This window comes from Bufo gargarizans, chromosome 6, assembly GCF_014858855.1.
Source record: "Bufo gargarizans isolate SCDJY-AF-19 chromosome 6, ASM1485885v1, whole genome shotgun sequence".
Taxonomy (NCBI): domain Eukaryota; kingdom Metazoa; phylum Chordata; class Amphibia; order Anura; family Bufonidae; genus Bufo; species Bufo gargarizans.
The window spans coordinates 115,325,187-115,344,830 of record NC_058085.1 but is presented as its reverse complement, the minus strand read 5'-3'; the positions used below and the strand labels follow the sequence as shown (position 1 = coordinate 115,344,830).

Genomic DNA, 19,644 nt, shown 5'->3' with positions numbered 1-19,644 from the left:
CATTTATATCTCAGCTTTTTCCAATTCCTGTGAAGAGCTATTGGTACAGGAGGGAGGTGTTATCACTGACACACTCTGATTAGTGTATGTGTATAGGTATAAATTCAGGACAAAAGAACCTCGGTGTTCCTACTCTAACCACAACTGAATGTCCTTTATACCTCCAGAAACGAATCACTTCATGATTCCATTCATTTTTTAATCCATGTCCAAAATTATAAAGAGTAAAAAGATATAGATATAGATATATATATATATATATATATATATATATATATATATATATATATAAATAAATGTCTTGCTCTCTATATTGTATACAATTTGATTTGTGAGTCAATACTTGTGGTGGGTAGTCATATTTTCCCCCTCCCCCATGACAGCACCACAGAGAGAGGGATCCGGCCCCAGGGACAGGAAACCTACAGAATAAAAAGGTGGAGCCTCTCTACCCCATTAAGCGGTTTCCTGTCCCTGGAGTGGGAGACCCCCTAGAGGGCTGACGGTAGCTGCCGGGGTCCATCGCGCTGCTGGGCAGGCTGACAGGACCCTAGGATATGGAGGTGCTCCGGGGGCCCTCTTTATCTCGCGGCAGGCATGTGGGTTACCTCTCAGGGAGAGCTCTGCCCCATGAAAAGCGCCATCCAGGAGCGGCAAGGAATGTGGGCATCCTTGAGGCAAGGCTCTGCCGCACTGATTTTCTAAGGAGAGCGGGCCTGTCCGGATCGCTTCCGTCAACTCCAGATCACTTCCAGTAGGCGATGCGCGTGATAACGCTATTCCGGCTTATCACGTGGGCGGCGTCCTCTGGGAGATTGGACGCAGGAGCTGAGCGCATGTTGACACGCTTTCTGTGGGGGGCGCCGCTCGTGCTGTATTTAAGGAAGTACAAGCCAGACCAGTTCCTGAGCTATTACAGGACGGTCTGCGCTTGACTACCTGTATGGAAATCCCTTTTTACTATAAGAGATTCCCTCATCGTTAGTAAATGTGCAGATTAAGGATTAACTATTCATTCTTTCTTAGTGACTAGACTCCCTACTTTCTCCTTTCTGCAATGGAGGAAGAGAGAAGACAAGAATCTGCAGAGGGTGAAATGGTGAACCCCAGCCTGGTAGTTGATCAATCTTCCTTGGGGTATATAATGTTGGATGTTATAATGTATCCAATTTTATTCATAATTCGATCCACATATTAACATTAAAGGGGTTGTCCGGGTTCAGACCTGAACCCGGACATACCCTTATTTTCACCCAGACAGCCCCCCTGAGGCTAGCATCGGAGCATCTCATGCTCCGATGCGCTCCTGTGCCCTGCGCTAAATCGCGCAGGGCACGGGCTCTTTTGTTTTCAATAACACACTGCCGGGCGGTAACTTCCGCCCGGCAGTGTGTTTGGTGACGTCACCGGCTCTGAGGGGCGGGCTTTAGCTCTGCTCAAGCTGTTTTACTGGCTAGGGCAGAGCTAAATCCCGCCTATCAGTGCCGGTGACGTCACCGGGGTTCCTGTCATCCCCATGGAGAGCCCCGGTACGTCACCGGAACTCGTAAAAATGCCTTTGCCCTGTGCAATTTAGCGCAGGGCAAAGGAGAGCATCGGAGCATAAACTGCTCCGATGCTCGTGTCAGGGGGGCTGCCGGGGTGAAAATGGAGGGATGTCCGGGTTCAGCTCTGAACCAGGACAACCCCTTTAAAAAAATATCCCATTTCCTTCATAAGTCAGCAAGCATGGTCTTTAGCAAAAATAACCTGATCCAGATGTTCAATATTTAGTATTCATGATTCATGACATAAATATTTTGTATCCTTTGGTGGATAGAGTAAATAGCTTGATCTGTTATTGTCACTGTATTATAAATATTTAGGCAGAATATGTATCTTTCTTATTTGCTAAGAATAAAGTGTTACCACATGATGGACTTCTCTGGAGTTGGCCTTTGATAAGAGTGGTATTCCCCTCCTAGACGAACCTCCTTTGCTCCCCGTATTATACCTTTGTGCGGGCTCTATGTTCGGCGTCCCACATGATCGGACGTACTTTTTTTTTTTATAATAATTTGTATTGATATACAAAAGATTCATTTACATAATACATTACTAATAAATCGTTCCCCATCCACCCCCCCCCCCCCATCCCCCCCACCTTGCAGGAAGCAGCAAAAAAAAATAAATAAATTTTGTAAGTAAATTTATAAATAAATCAATAAATTAATTAGTTAAATTAGTTATTCTTATCCCAATCCTTCCAGACTGCAGCCCACTTTAAATAGGATCCTCTTTGTTTATGCATTATCCTCTCGTAGCTCTTCACTTTCTCAACCAGACTCAACCAATTGTTGCAGTCTGGAGCAGAAGGACAAAACCATGATCTGGAAATAAGAAGTCTGGCTAGAAACATTACCTTGGTCAATAGTTGGCGTTTTATAGGCTGGTAATTAACCTCTGATAGGTCTCCCAGGACCCATATCCTAGGGGACGGAGGAACTACAATGTTAAGTTTGCGAGCCAAATTGGTTTGGACCGATCTCCAATAGCTGCTCAACATTGGGCAACCCCAAAACAGATGTAGATGATCTGCCTCGGTGTTGCCACAACGTGGGCAGTCAGAGGAGGCTCTGTATCCTCTCCTATATAGCCACATGGGTGTCACATATATTTTGTGAAGAATGTTGAATTGTACAGCAATGTGATTGAAATTATGTGAAACTAATTTTAAGTTTTCCCCTATGTTGTCCCAATCTAGAGGACCCACCTCTGAAAGTAAAGAAGACCAGGATCTTTGTCCTGGAGAAAAAACACCCCAAAATTTTTTTCATTAAATGTCTATAGCAGTGTGATATTTTTATTCTCGTGACTGTTTTCTTACTGATTAAGTCGTGTAAAAAGTCAGGAGTATCTATAAAAAAAAGATGACTATTCAAAGTGCTAGAAAGTGCCGACCTCAATTGAAAATATGCGTACCAAGCTACCTCACCCAGATTTGCCCTTTGCCTTAGCTCAATCAGGGGCAGAATTTGTCCACCATTGACCACCTGATGTAAGTACTGGACGTTCTTAGTCCTCCAGTACTGGCAGCAGCTCAAGTCCCCTAAGTTCAAGATCTTTGAATTATGCCATAGTGGGGTGCAAACAAGTGATGCCTTGACTCCACACCAGCTTCTTATAACCTGCCAAGTCCTTATAGCCATTCTGCAAAAAAGTGTGTACCCAATCTGTATATTTAATAGGTAATCAGACTCCAGTACTGAAAAAAAATCTGTAAGACCTGAGTCTTTAACCATTTTATTGCAGAAATGGCTATTTTCCCAGTCATTGAAAAAGCAAAGTTGAGAGGCCACAAAATAGCCCTTAAAGTAAGGGAGGTTAAGACCTCCCTGATTATAAGGCATAGAAAAATACAGTGCCTTCAGTCTGACCCGCTTCCTCCCCCACAGTAGATCGTTAAGCATCCGCTCTATAAGTCTAAAATACTTGTCCGCGATCCATACAGGTGAGTTACGCAGGACATACAGAACCTGGGGCAGCACTACCATTTTTATTAAAGAAATTCTGTCTGCCCTTGCAGTCAGTCTCCGATGCAGCGCGCTGTTATCTGGTATGCTTTGGATCTTTATGTCTGAAGTTTGAAATGTTGCACCGCTGTATCTAGTTGTGGCTATACCGGGGGTCTCTCTGGATTACTGTGGTCTTGCCATACGCGTTTCGGAGCAACAAGCTAAGCTCCTTCTCTAGTAGCTCGATGAGGTAGACAGAGGAACACACGACTGATTTCTGTATAGTTTATTCTATTGTATTATATTATAGTTTTTATTATTTACTTTTTATACTATGTGATTATATTGACTTAGCTATATAGGAACTAATGCATATTTGCATTTGGTACCATTCCTGATGATTGAGTGCCTGTTAATACTTTAGATATATATTTTTTATGTTTGCAGACTGTGAGGCAGTCTGATAACAGTGCACCTATATCCAAAAACCAAACGGGAGAGCCGCTATAATTCTCTTTATTGTTATCAGTGACTGACAGCTACCTCTTATGATCACTTATACACACACTGCTATCAATCACTGATAACCCCTCCCTCCTGTACCAATAGCTCTTCACAGAAGGTAGAAAAAGCAGAGATATAAATGTATAAATTATAGGTTATACTGAATCTTTTCTCATGAAACTATATATCAATCTGCTCAGCTCCTCCTGCTCTATAACATGGTGCTTTCAGTATGTATTGCATTTTGTGGTGACAGGTCCTCTTTAAAGGGGTTTTCTAGGAGTTTTACTCTGAACTATCCTCTGGATAAGTCATCAGTATCTGATCGGTGGTGGTCTGACACCCGGGACCCCTGCTGATCAGCTGTTTGAGAAGGCATTGGCACTCTCAGTAGCGCCGCGACCTTCTCCAGCTTTTCCTGTGACGTTGCGTTCATTGGTCATATGGCCTAGGCGCAGCTCAGCCCTATTGAAGTGAATGGGACTGAGCTGCGATACCAAGCACAGCCGCTATACAAGGTACACTGCTGTGCTTGATGAGCCGAGAGAGTGCCGCTGCCTTCTCAAACACTTGATCGGCTGGGTCTTGGGTGTCGGACCCCCACTAATCAGATACTGATGGATAGGTCATGAGTATAAAACTCCCGGAAAACCTCTTTAAAGGGGTTGTCCCATCTCGGCTTTTCATTGGCAAGATGGGAATGACCTACATACAGTAAGTGCCCTGATAGCCGTTACGGGTGAGATCACTCTGAGTGAGTGAGCGAGACACCGTCACTACTCCTGTGACAGCCGGCAATACTACTGACTCCTAATCTTATAGGAAGATTGAATATCAGTAATGGCTTGTAAATCTATACTAAGAGTTAAATCCCTTTCTCTACATCCCATAAGACATTAAATGCTTTTTATAGAAGACCTGTCATGTTCTTCAAAAACTCCAGCTCTCAGGTTTCATTCATCAGCTCGGCTGATTCTTGGCTTTTCTTGAGGAGTGAACCTGCTCTGCCCACTCAGCGTAGACAGTGTCAGAGCGACTCGTAAGATAGGATATCTCTCATCAGATCAAACTGCACGAACCGCTCTGACGCTGATTGGGAAGTGTCTCTGGTTCACTCCCCCTTGAAAAATGAGCATTTACAGCCCCCTTCACAGTACACACCCTTATTAACATATCAGGTCGAGAAGGAAAAAAAGGGCAAAAATGAGTGGATCAGTGGCTATAAATGGCTCGTGAGTGCTGGTCTTTTTGGATAAAGTGAGTGGTTCTCTGCCTACTCTTGTCTCTTTACCTTGTCCTGCTTTATCTCTATAGGAATCTAACCCATTTGCTTCTCTGCTGTTTTTCTGGGAGCCCCTGAATCGCCAGGTAAACGCCTTTTTGTAGCTTTTGAAGTCTCTGTTCTACACACAGAGACCTGTCTATACAGAACGTTTTCGCCTAAAATAAAAAATACTTGAGAATATAAGATCGCTGAGTCTTTATGATCTTGCGTCTATCTGTAGGCAGCCATTACAGTACACACAGCGCAACACCTCTTACCGCTCTGTCTGTGTCACTGCAGTTCTGGTGCTGTATTCATAAATCAGGAAGATCAGGATGAACATGTCCCTCTCTTATAATAGATGCAGTGCACAGGGATTTGGAAGCTAGGAATAAAGTATATTTAAAGGGAACCTGTCATCAACTTTATGCTGCCCATACTAACGGCAGTATAAAGTAGAGACAGGTGAGTTGATTTCAGCGGTCTGTCATTTATAAGTTAATAGTAAGTGGTTGCTGAGAACCAACATCACAATCATTGCAGACTGGGCCTGGAAAAGAGTCCTGGCCACCTGAGAAGAGTCCTGGTCATTCATGAATTCCTGCTCTCCTGCCCACCTGCTGATGACTGACAGTCTTCTGCCTAGTTTTCTCCCTTTCTCTCTAGGAGAGAACTGTCAGTCATCAGCAGATGGGCGATAGAGCAGGAGATTAGGAATAACCAGGACTCTTCTCAGGTAGATGTGACTCTTTTCTAAGGCCTGGGCTGTAATGATTATGATGCTGGTTCTCAGCAACCACTGACTATTAGCTGATGAGTGACACACCGCTGACATCAGCATTTCTGTCACTACTTTATACTGCCTTCAGTGAGGGCAAACAAAAAAACAAAAAATGGCGTGGTGTAACAAAGGCAGGAGGTGCTCAAACCCATATGCAGTTGTGCATGTATATACAGGGCAGCAAATCCTGCACTTGTAGCCCGTTGCAAAAATGCATACCTAATATTTTATATAGACCTTTGCTGGAATCTTTTGGTGGGTATAGCTCTTTAAAGGGAAATTCTGCTAAAATTGGAGTTTCTTGGTGCAATTAGTCCTTAATATTCTGTAATCAATTTATTAATAGGTTTAGCCACAGACATTGAGGCCGACATTCAGCAGAAGGGTTAGTGGTGTATACAGTATTCATACGCAGCTCCAGTCTAAATACTGGGCAAGGAAGGCGGCAGCCGGGATCAAGATCTGGATCACTCATCATTTAAGTTATTTGGATGTTAGTTTTTGGGGAGGCCTGGGTGAGCCATCGTCCCGGCTCCTTCAGTACATCATTTTCTCATTTCTCAACTATGATTCTTTAAACTTGTGCTTACCTCTAATCCAATAAAACAATATATACCCATGCCAAATGATCATAGAGGGAGGTCCGTTTTGTTAAAGTATTAAACCCAGTATAACTCCAACCACAGTCAGGTAGAATGCTGACACGTGCACGAAATTCATTGCTCAGGAACCTGTCCAGTTCCCATGTGGCATCTGCTACCTGTTATTTAAGTGTCTCAGACAGAAAACAATGGCCCTTAGAACAACACAGAAACTGGAAAGGCTGCTCCTATCACAGCGAACCTCTCCCCATGATTCATGCAGATGGCTGCTGGCTATCCCTATGGGGTTAAAACCTTTCTGCGGCAGCGTTGCTGTTAACCTATTGTGCATGCTGTTCTGTCAGGAAGAAACTTCTGCAAGAAAGTGAAAAGTATTCGTAAATGAAAATGTAAAGGTATTTGGTGGCCAGCCATGTGCCTAGGGTCATTTTTTATTTATTTTTAGGCTAGAGCTACGCAATAAATACATATTTTCAGCAATCTGACACCCCCCCCCCCCAAAAAAAATGAAAAATGCAGTGCAGCTTGTGTATTTGCCCTTCCCCTATTATTTATTTAGTCATGTAGGACTAGAAAAGAGCTTTTCGTGTTTCCGTGTTATTGCTCTGAATGCTGTCATACAATAGATTGAGAATATGAGCTTGCTGCATACGGATCTATTTATTATCTTAATGACCACACCTGTTTTACGGTCCGCAAATCGTAGATTTGCAAAACACAGATACTGGCCGTGTGCATTCCTATGTTAGAAATGCCTAGTCTTGTCTGAAAACGGAGCCGTGGAACGGACATACGGATGTGGACAAAATTTCCCTATCTTGTGCTGCTTCATTGAAACGAATGGGTGCACATCTGATCCGCAAGATCGGATCGGATGCGGACCAAAAATACGATTGTCTGCATGAAGCCTAAAGGGAACCTGTCACATTGTACATACATTTCTATCTCAGGGTGGCATGTTATAAAGCAGAGCTGATATAAGGTATATCATTCTGTGGGAAACGATTCAGTATAAATTGTGTTTTTCAGTTAAACCTCTGCTTGCTATATGCTTAGGAGCCCAGTGAGTGGTCCTGATCACTGATTGACAAATATCTCTTCATGCTCAGTCAAGAAGATTAGAAGAAACCGCGGCACTCTATGTCTTCAAGACGTTGCTGTGTTTATTTTTTAGCAAACAAGCGACGTTTCGCTGAAAAAAAAAAGACCCATACAGTCGTAACGTCGCTTGTTTAGTGAAAAATAAACACAGCAGCTTCTTGAAGACATAGAGTGCCGCGGTTTCTTCTATTCTTCTTGGTATTGGGAGCCCAGCAGGCCGAGGCTCAACACTGCAGGCACCGCCAAAGAATGGTCTTTCTGAGAGGTCTCGGTGAGTAGTGCTGTCTTATCCCCCTTTTCTGCTTTCATGCTCAGTCATGCATGCTATAAATCACTAAGTCCTACGCATAGAAATAGCAGGGATTTAAATAAAAGAAATACAATTTATATTGATATTTTCCCCCACAAAACTATTCATCAATCTACTCTTCCTGCTCTATAAAATGAAACTCCCACATAGGACTTCATGTACAATGTGACAGGATCCCTTTAAAGGGGTTGTCCCACGAAAAATATTCTACAGTTTTAAAACCAGCACCTGGATCTGAATACTTTTGTAATTGCATGTAATTAAAAATTTTGTTTAGCCACTGAGTTATTCAATAAAATGTATCTGTATAGTGCCACTTCATTTCCTAATTATTTGACCGGCTCATTAAGAAGGCCGCACATGCTCAGTTTAATCTTTCAACTGCCTCCTTAGCATGGACACACCCCCTGATCTGCAGCAGAAAAGACCCTCCCCTTGAGCTGTCAGATTGATATAAATCTAGCAAAGCAATGGTTGGGGAGATCCATGTGAGGTACAGGGCTTGTTCTAGCTTTGTTAGAAAGAGACTGTCGTGTACTATATGATGTCTGATTTAAATTTTTTACATTATTAGGCTACTTTAACACTTGCGTTCAGAGCGGATCCGTCTCAGACGGATCCGCTCATATAATGCAGACGGTAGCTCCGTTCAGTACGGATCAGTCTGCATTATATTGTATAAGTGTGAAAATAGCCTCAGACGGATCCGTCCAGACTTTCAATGTAAAGTCAATGGGGGACGGATCCGTTTGAAAATTGAGCCATAGTGTGTCATATTCAAACGGATCCGTCCCCATTGACTTACATTGTAAGTCTGGACGGATCCGTTTGCCTCCGCACGGCCAGGCGGACACCCGAACGCTGCAAGACTGATGCATTCTGAGCGGATCCGCATCCACTCAGAATGCATTAGGGCTGGACGGAAGCATTCGGGGCCGCTTGTGGGAGCCTTTGAACAGAACTCACAAGCGGAGCCCCGAACGCTAGTGTGAAAGTAGCCTCAATGGGATAAACCCTTTAAGGGTTTGTCTGCTATTATAAGAAAGTTGCCTAAGAGCGGGACTTGGAATAACATTAAAAATAACCATTAGTCACCCACTAAAATCCCCCGCCACTCCAGCGGTCTCCACTGGTCCTGTAATGATGATATTTATGTGACTGCTGCAGCCATTCACTGGTCTCAGCGGAGACAATTGGATGTTCGGCATATAACCTCTGAGGCAAGTGATCAGCTGTAATGGTCACATAAATAATGTAGTTAATCTCATACAGGGCCGGCTCCAGGTTCATGTGGGCCCTTGGGCGATAAAGTCTCAGTGGGCCCCCTTCTGGCATTTTGCACGATGCACGCAGCACTGAAACTGCATGTATTATAATGAGATATAAAAAAAAAAACAGGACGAGCTGTAGTTATTTTAAATACATACACCTTTTTGATTGCGCCAGTACAAAAAATGTCCCGTTCTGTGTGCCAGTACAAAAAATACTCCTATATAGTACCCCCAGTAAATGCCCACATAGTGCTACTCTCCCACCTTTCCCATAGTGCCCTCATAATTTGCTAGTATAAAATGTCCCTATATAGTGCCTCTAGTGGATGCCCTCATAGTGTCTCCCATAATATGTTCCAGTATAAAATGCCCCTATATAGTGCCCCCAGTTGATTCCCCCATAGTTCTTTGCTTTCCGCTTTCTCCATAGTACCCCCATAATGTGTGCCAGTATAAAATGCTCCTATATAGTTCCCCTGTAGATAACCTAATAGTGTCCCTCATAATGTACCAGTATAAAATACTCTTTCTTAGTGCCCCCAGTAGATGCCCCCATAGTGCTTCTGTCCGCCCCTTCGTCCCAGTGCCCCCCATAATGTGCCAGTAAAAAATTCCCCTATTTAGTGCCCCTGTAGTGCTCATTTCCTCGCTCCCCATAAGGTGCCCAACAGCATTCTGCCACCTTTTTTTTTTTTTTTTTTACCTTTAAGCCTCTGGCAGTGATGCGATGCAGGCCTCTTCCAGCCTGTGTCCCTCGCTGTACGCTGCCCAGCTCAGGCATCGCAACGATGATGGCGTTATTACGCCACCTGCGCCAGCCTCTTATAGGCTTTAGGCCTAGTGCCTGCAGCCTATCAGAGGAACAGGGAAGGGAGATGACTGTCCCCTGCCCCGCCACGGCATCCCACTGTATCGCTGTCCTGAGGACAGTAATACAGATGAATGTAGAGAGGTAATCGCTTCCGCCGCCACTCCTCACTTATTTCCAGGGCCACTGGATCTATGTGAGGTCGCAGTTTCTGCTGTGGTTTTTCACTTTGAATGACACGGACCCGCTAGCAGTTTAGTTGCATTGAATGGAGCTAAACCGCAAGCGGACTCAGCCGCTACTTCCAGCTGCGTTTGTCCGAACACCATGCCAAGAAGGGACATGCCCCATCTTGTCATGGACTTAAACCGCTGGCCGAGCAAACGACAGCTCTGCCTCTCATTGCAAACAATGTGACACGGACACTGCCTTAATTTTGGCGCGGAATCTACATAAAAATTCTGGCATCCAAATCTGACATGTACGGTTGAAGTGCTGTATATCTGATATCTTTGTGTTCACTATTGCATCATGGTACTTTTGTTTCCTAGTGACAGGGCTTGTGTTTCACTTAGGTGCGGATAGAGGGTCCTGTGGAAAGACTTTCAGACGAAGTATCTGAGTATTATTTCCACTCCCGTCCAAAAAGCAGCCAGATTGGGGCTGCGGTCAGCAAACAGAGCCAAGTGATTCCAGACCGCGAGGTGAGTGTGGCTGAGAAAGATTGTGCCACCTGGCACTGGGCACCACAGCTTCTGGCTGCTTGTCCTAGGCACGCCTTCTCTTGTAACATGTGAGATTTTTCCTACTGGTCTGTCAAGCAAATAATTCTTCCCATGCTATTGTTTTTTTCTGGCAGACACTGACTCATTCCTTCAGGATTTGTCATATCAGTCAACACACTTCTATAATTATCGACTTCTACTTGCTAAGTCTTTTACTGAAAAAGCTCAGGTCTCCCATAAACTCTGCTGTATAGGTCTACTGTATCTGCAGTTATACAGCCACTTCTTGTCTATCCCCCCTATACACCAAACCTTAAAAACTGTCTTGACTGTCACAAACACAGGACTGGCATATTCAGCATGATCAACCCTATTAAAACATGCTGCCTGCCAGGTAGGGCTCATCATGCTGATTTAAACAATACCTTTCTTTTCTCTGAATGCTAAGCAGCTGCAGAGAGATATCGGGTTTATTCATATGAAAATTAGGGTACTTTTACACTTGTGGTGTTGGTTTCCGGCAGGCAGTTCCATCACCGGAACTTCCTCCCAGATCTGGCAATCTGTATGCAAATGGATACCATTTGTAGACGGATCCGGATTTAGATCCGTCTCACAAATGCATTGCAATACCGGATCCGTCTCTCCGCTTGTCATCTGGAAAAACTGATTCGGTATCTTCTTTACATTTTTAAAGGTCTGCGCATGTGCAGACCGCAAAACCGGATCAGTTTTTCCGGAACACTTGGGGCCAGATCCGACATTAATGCATTTCAATGGAAAATAATGCCGGCATACCGGCAAGTGTTCCGGAATTTTGGACGGAGAAAATACCGCAGCATGCTGCGGTATATTCTCTGTCCAAAAACCGTACAGTGACTCATCTGAAGACATCCTGATGCATACTGAACAGATTGCTCTCCATTCAGAATGCATTAGGATAAAATTCATTTTTTTCCGGTATTGAGCCCCTAGGACGGAACGCAATACCGGAAAAGTTTAACGCAAGTTTGAAAGTACCCTTAGTAAGTTGGAGCACCGGGAGCAGGGCTGGATCCTTGTAGCACTGCTTTTGAAACCCCCACTGTGTTCTGCACCCACCCTCCCCTTGATTGACAGGGCTAGACATCAGCATGATGGGGGCAGAGCTGTGTCCTAGCATGTATATATCATATACACTACTTACTGTAGCCTTACCATGTTGAGAAGAGTGAATTTATATGCTTAGGAAACTAGTACATACTACTGGTTTATTCACAGGCACAATATACGATTATAAAGAAACCAGTAATATGTGTTAGCTTTCTAAGTATAGAGAAACCACATTATACTGGGATCAATGGAAAATGGATAGCAATCTACCCATTTCTGATTCATTATGCAGATCCAAAAACAGTTAGACAATGGTGGGTAATTTAGGGAAGAGGGGATCAGAAATGGATCCTTATGTTTCACAGCAGCAGGTTATGATGGAGAGACAGGAAAATCCATTAGTAAAGAAATATTAGCGTAGCCTAACGGTGTTTCTATCTAATCAACAGTATTTGCGTAAGAAGAATGCTGAACTAGAAGAAGAATACAAAGACAAAGAGGTCCCCAAGCCACCTGAATGGTGAGTGTCAAACAGTAGCAGGGCCCAAAGATGTGCTCCTATACTAAGACTGTCCTCTGTTTATTCTATAGGGGTGGTTACATTGTGCATCCTTCTGTGATTGAGTTCTGGCAAGGGCAGACAAACCGTCTACATGACCGAATCGTATTCCGTCGACCAAAGGGAGAAGACACGGGTCCTTACACCCATCTTGGTGAGGGTGGTTGGGTGTATGAGCGGCTTGCCCCTTGAGGTATCATCATTCCCAGATTTCGAAGGATCAAAGCACATTGATGTTCTACTGCCCCTGATGAAGAAGCTACCTCCAATAATCCAGTATTTGATTCTGCCAAATTACCCACTCACAAAATGTTGTAGATAATTGAGTGCAATCTGTGTCTTATGAGCTGTTAAGCTCTTATCCTGTCTTTTAGGATATTGCTTTCATGTTGTGACTAATTTGTGCATGAGGTGTCAGATAAATAAGTCCTGCAGAGCATAACCATTGTGAACTCCATCATTGAGTTAAACAGCGGCAGCAGGAAGTTTCTTTATTACATGGTTCAAAGACTTGAAGTAGCAGGGTAAACGCATTGAATATTTTCCTCACTGCGTATCAGGAGAATATAAGTTGGCCAGATGGTTACTGACATTGTAAGGTGCCCCAAGGTCCAGTGCTGAGGTCTGAATGAACGTGACAGGCACAGAGAGAGCACACTTGTCACTCACGTGTTAGGAGCTGAGTCACAAAGAACACCTTGCGCAAATATGGAGGAGGTAGAATATGACTACAATAAAGCTGAAGGAGTGGCTGCACCGTTGACCTACAGATACATGAAAGCAGGCACTGGTTATTTAGATACCATAAAAAAGTATTGCAATACTCAATACCATTCGATACCACGCGAAAAAAATAAAAACACCAAAAAAGCTGCGCGCGTTGCGCATTTTATGGAGCGTCCGGCCCATAATCGAACAGTCCTATTTTTGGGGGGGACAGGGGGGAAAAATGACGAATCATGTAGTTAAAAAAAAAATTCTGTTACGGCGTTCATCACATAGGAGATTTTTTTAAAATATATTATTAGTTTGGACTTTTCGGGAAAAGGGGTGATTTATACTTTATATATATATATATATATATATTTTTTTTTTTATTTTTTTTTTTTACTGTTTATTTAATAACTATTCCCCCTTCCCCCTTAGGGGCTAGAACCTGGATCTTTTGATCCCTTGTCCTATTCACCCTAATAGATCTCTATCAGGGTGAATAGGAGCTCACACTGTCTCTGCTGCTCTGTGCGTTGTGCACACAGCAGCAGGGAGCTTACCATGGCAGCCAGGGCTTCAGTAGCGTCCTGGCTGCCATGGTAACCGATCGGAGCCCCAGGATTACACAGCTGGGGCTCCAATCAGAAGCTGCCACTGCCACCAATGAGGAGGAGGGGGAGGGGACCCTGTAGCCACTGCCACCAATGATTTTAATACTGAGGAGGTGAAGGGGGGGACTCACTGCACCACCAATTATTTAATACTGGGAAGGATTTACTAAATGATAGACACCAGTTTTCTGGAGTATATCTGTTGCAGATTGCAGCGCAAAGGTTATTTGCACCGCAGTCTGTGACTTTTCCCCCTTTTACACCAGGTCGAAAAAAGGTAGGGAAGGGGACGGGCCAGGAGGTCCGTCTCATTTATCATTTTCTACACCTGTTTTAGGTGTAGAAAATGGTTTAAAGTTAAGCTAGCAAGGAAGCTGCCTTACATTTAGACCAGTGGTGGTTGCGCCGAAGTTATGTAGAGGCCTGGCCTCTTCATAACTTTGACGGATCCACCGCCAGCACAAGGTATTATTAAGACTGGCATCTAAAACGCTGGTGTTCTGTCAGAAAACCTTAACTCATCAGATTCCCTCACCCCACGTGACTGCCGGGGGTGTGTGCCTCCGCGCAAGCGCAGTACCCCGACACTGCGCCTCCTTGCAAGCAGCAGTACCAGGGCATGGGTAAGTTAAAATTATAGTGAGCGTTGACTCATGGATGCGCGCACGGACACCGCGCGTGCGCTCTCAGGGGTAAGGAGATCTGACGGTCATTTGTCTTGTTAAATCTCCTTACCCTCACACTGCGCACGTGCGGATTGTAAAATCTCCAGGAGGAGTTCCAATCAGTTGCAGATTTCCTCAACAGTGGCTACAGAGGATATTTAATATTACTTATGGCTATTCAGATTCAATACATGGAGGGACAAGATCTTCCAAAGTGAGAACTGCTGCTTAATAATGACTTTTCACTGCAGGGTTCCTGAGGACGTACTGAAAGACACTGCCAAGATGAAACAGGAGAATCAAATATAACCTAGTTAAATGTTTTATAAAGGAAGCAGCCACACAGGATTTCTATGGAAGTTTCACACACAGACAAGTAGGGAGGGATACTAATACTTCTGAGGAATTGTGGAGCATTGGAATCTGATAGGTGGGACATAAATAAGTCATGAAACCTATATACAGGTAAGATGCCCAGTCCTATTTCTACTATTAACATAGGAGATGAACACATGGGTTTTATACTGATGTTCATATGTCCACCTACACATGGAGAAATTATAGCGAGGTTGCTATAGTTCAGACATTTTATTTTGCACCATTGTATATAGGAGCTACTCTTACACATTAGTCTTTGTCCCTGTGGACTAAAAAGGCAAACAACAATAGTAATGCTCGTGTTACAAGATGGTATCAGCCATGTCCTGCTTAAAGACAATTGGGTCTACTGCGACCACTTTTTCTCCCTTGAGTCACACTCGAGTGTAACTCAATGATAAATCCTACTCAATGGGTTCCTATAGATTTGATATGTGACAATGACTTCAAAATCTGATTCTGATTAGTTGCTATAGGCAGCAAAAACACTACACTGGTATTTACAGCAGTTTTTGCTGGTCCTTTGGCTTCTAGGCACATTTTTGTGTCACATCACCAAGTGGACTTTCCAGCTAGCAACTAATGTATTGGATGTTTATGGGATCGTTCTAGCTTCAAGAAATGCCGGAGGGAAACTGAGCCGGATCGCTGGACATATGTTAAAGTGAAGGTGCCAAAATGTTGCACCCCAATTGAATAAAAACAGTCTCAAGTTGTAACTTGGGGTCCCCAAGTTCTTTAGTTTTCTAACATTCATCCTTTTGGCCTCATCTTTTGGTGATCCCACCCTGAAGTAATCAAAAGAACCACAAACTTGATTCCCACGAACGGACATAGTGATATATCAGCACTGAAAGACTATATACAGTAAGTAGGGAATTGTTGAAATATAGATCCAATCCATGCGTCTGCCTTCTGGCACCACCAGTTGACATGTAAAGCACATGCTGTACAATTTATTAGCACGTATTTAAAAAATATGCAAATGATCAAGTTCAAATAAAATAAAAAATAACACAAAAAGAACATATATATTATACATACATAATATTATAGAAATTTACCATATATAGGTGAATGCAGCATACGTTACAGCCACACTCTTGCCTATAACAGATCTAGGTCAATTGGTATGGAATAAGTACATGCTTAACCTGAACTGGTTTGGCGGGCTTGTTATGTTCGTAGCATTTGGATACTGACATATTGAATAACTCCTATATTTAGGTACAGTACACATATTCTCAGTGTGTATGACCCAGCACGTATATGCGACATACATTCTGTAAACCATTGGGTCTGAATGTCACTTCCTGAGATGCCAAGGGGTTCTTTTATCTTCATAGTGTTTAGTACAAGAAGTGCGTGTGCATTGATGTGAAATGGTAGGTGTACATACATGGTCAGGAAGGACTAACGCTTGTACATATGTACGACTGTGTCTGTAAACACTGGAATGAGCCAGGCGGTCCTTTCCGCTAATAAAGTCATCAGAGTAAATCAATGGCATCTTTGGTCTGGATCCATCTTATCCTCAAAAAGGTTTACACAGAGTAGCCCCTTTCTTGAGAATGTCTCTGACATATTTACATCCAAGGAACCAAAGAACTAATCGAGAATGAATTTGCTTCACTGTCCATTTGATGGTTCAGGGCATAGTCCAGGTGTCTCATTTAGTGAGGGACGGACCTTCTTCCTTTCTTTAAAGCGCCCAGAGTTGGACACCTTTACATGTTTACCCTTCGTGTTTTTGTCCACAATTTTCTCTAACCGTGCTGTGTAATTGGTATCGCCTGGGTTCTCATCTGGTGCCTTCTCTGTGCCTGCATGTTCTACAACCGATTCATAGACAACTTTAGGCGTGGATTTCTTTTTTCTGAGAAATGTGAGTTTCCACCAACTATGTGAAGGCTCCGCCATGGAGCTGAACAACTGGAAGAGAAGAAGATAGCAACAATTATACATGGGATTACTAACAGGAAGTTTAGAAAATTATCTGTTCTATGATCACCACTTTTTGTCAAATATCTTCAGTACTGAACATCTCTAGAACATACAACATTCTGTCTACTTTCTGTTGAAATTGCATGATCAGCTTTGGGTCTAAAACACATAAATCTGGAGTAAGGCATGTACAACATTCTTGGAAGGACACAAATTGAGCCAGAATTCTGGTGCATTTAATTTACTAAATCTTCCCCTTATGTTTGAGTGTAGACCATTCTGTGGTAAACTAGTTTTACAAATATTCAGAACCTTGACAATGCCGAAAGTTGAGGAAGGGTTGGGGATAGATTTGATACTCAGAAGTTCAATTTGGCCAAGTCCTCTGTTTCCTTCTAAATAAGTCTTGTCATAGGTGTCTAAAAACACTTATACCCCCACTTCCTTTACTTATATTCAAATGGAAGTCTATTCAGTTTTGGGAATTGTCCTCTTTAAGGATTCATGCACACAACTGTATTTTTCATCCGTGTGCTACCTGCATTTTTCACAGACAGCACACTGACCCATTCATTTCTCTGGAACCATGTACAAATCCGTTTTTTGTCCTATCCTTGTCTGTATTGAGAACAAGAAGAGTCATTTCTATTGATGGGAGTGAGAAAAATATAAAATGCAAAAGAAACATATACATATTTTGCAGATCTGTTTGCATTGCGAAATACGAATACGGCCTGGAGCCTAAGAGGTCGTCCAGGCAACATATATTTTTGATTTCCAGTTATCTCAATGTAATACTCAAGACAGATACTTATACTTGGTCACTGCTTTAAAAATCCATGTGTCCAATATCAAAATATATATGTCATTGGGTTACTGATTGTAATGGCTATTGATGAAAATAGATCCACCATCTTATGTTAAGAAGTTGTTTACAGAGCCTTGAGTGTCTCATATGTCACAGGCTGCTCATCTAATGGGAACAGTTGAGCTAAACGTACATGTCAGAAGGGGGACTAGGTAATGGGGAACAAAAACATTGTCAGTTAGTTATCTGTCTGTCCATGGCCACCTTAGGTGGTGTATTAATCATCTAGAAAGGATCGGATGTCCTTTCTAGTTGAAGTAATTGTTGCAGTTGGGGAGATTTTCTTAGAAATTTTCTCTCCTTTGGGCATCTTTTTTGTTTAATTCTGGTGTATTAATCATGACATATTGTAACAGTCTTTTTCTTCTGTGCTATTGTTGTCACTTATTATGAACTAGTGAGACGTCCTTATATCTGGGTAAGTACAGTTCAAATTAAGCATGGTAATGACTTATTCTACACAGTATTGTGGCTTGATGGTAATTCATCAATGTGCTAGTATTGATATTAATGGTTAAAGCCCAGAGTATACGTTGCCACTACTATTCTGACAGTTCTCCATTACTTCCATAAGTCTGTCAGCAGAACGATCGTTCCACCGTCAGCTATTTCTCCCGACTCCCTCCTAGCTACACCATACACATACACGTTCAGCTTGGCCGAAAGTGTATGTGTGTTCAAGGGGGAGAAAGGCGTTGCCAGATACTTTTGGCGGTGGCTTATCTCCAGGGAGAACCTTTTGGGGGAGAGTTGGGACCTCCTCACACAACGTAGATCATCGGCCAAGCCTTCTTGACAATACACTATTGTGTATGGGGGCCTTAGGGTAGTAAGCTATGCTGAAAATGAAGGATTGGCGGGGGACTCCGCATATTCCAGCCATATAAGATTGAATTATTCTGGTGTTGCATGTGTCTTTTAGTCAAACATCGTGACACCGCAATATCTATGGTGAATGGATGTGAGCCCACCCTTACTGACATCTAGGGTTGCCAAGAGATCTTCCTATTCCCAGCTTTATTAGTAAATGGATGCCACTGTATGGCAGCTGTGTGAGGCATCCGTTAACCTATACGTTTTGGTATACATTAGACGGATGGCAAAAACGTGATGTGAACTCACTCTTGCTGACATCTAGGGTTGCCAAGATATCTTCCTATTCCCAACTTTATTAGCAAATCTCTTTAATTTTCAGTTGGTTCTTGAAGCATTCCCATATGTGACCCAATTGTGGCATCAAGTGAATGTATGGGCTCCTTTAAAGTCCTTCATATTGTCTACCAATCTTGACTTGGCTGTAGTTATCGTCAATGATCCACTGCCAGTCTTGGTGGCCACCAAAGAATTCTAGTAGCAAAGCCTCTATAACAGATGAAGAACCACCATGCACCTGCTACAGTATACCAAGCCTGGGGCAATACAAATCTGGATAGACGGTAGATTATATCAATGTTGTTTGAGAATCGGGAAAAAAAACATAAAGAAAAGAGCAGCTTTATGATCTGCACAGCATATGTTAGAGGGAAATTATAGAAGCAGAAGTGAGACACACTGTGGACAACCTTAAGCTTACCTGTGTCTCAAACAATGTCTTGTCACAGCTGTCTTCTTGTTACAAGTGTATCAGTTTCTCCCAAGTACAAGTACTCTCAAAGATCTGCTGTCTCCAGTGGATTGTGAAGTCTCCTCCTCAGTAGGGACGTATCTGTTTGTCTGTAGTATCTTGTTTGTTGATAGGCTTCTTGCAAGTAAACTCTTGCCTCTTTTCTGGACCAAAATAGTTTGTTTCTCCCCAGCTATAAAGATATGGCACTGGTACAGATCTGTCAATTTTTCACTTAGATAACTCTTGACTGGGACAGAGGTCTCTACTGGTCTATGGCACAGGAGTCTCGCTCAGCCTAGTACAGGTGTCTCGGTTTCTTTCTCTCGCTCTCTCTCTCTCTGAAGGTTAAA

The 19,644-nt window shown here is 43.0% G+C and overlaps 2 protein-coding genes across 2 annotated transcripts in view; one reads left to right on the top strand and one right to left on the bottom strand.

The window, feature by feature from the left end:
• PNPO (pyridoxamine 5'-phosphate oxidase) overlaps positions 1–12,953 on the top strand; it is a 33,195-nt gene extending 20,242 nt beyond the window's left edge. Inside the window, exons 4-7 of the mRNA XM_044296766.1 lie at positions 5,313–5,366; positions 10,711–10,839; positions 12,402–12,472; positions 12,544–12,953. Of these exons, the coding sequence (XP_044152701.1) occupies positions 5,313–5,366; positions 10,711–10,839; positions 12,402–12,472; positions 12,544–12,703 (414 nt within the window). The 3' untranslated portion in view covers positions 12,704–12,953. The remainder of the gene's footprint in view (positions 1–5,312; positions 5,367–10,710; positions 10,840–12,401; positions 12,473–12,543) is intronic.
• A 2,851-nt stretch (positions 12,954–15,804) lies between these two features.
• PRR15L (proline rich 15 like) lies at positions 15,805–19,644 on the bottom strand. The gene is made up of 2 exons (XM_044299032.1): positions 19,262–19,644; positions 15,805–16,808 (listed from the first exon to the last, which is right to left on the bottom strand). Exon 2 carries the CDS (start codon positions 16,794–16,796, stop codon positions 16,506–16,508), a length of 291 nt encoding a protein of 96 aa, XP_044154967.1. The 5' UTR covers positions 16,797–16,808; positions 19,262–19,644; the 3' UTR covers positions 15,805–16,505.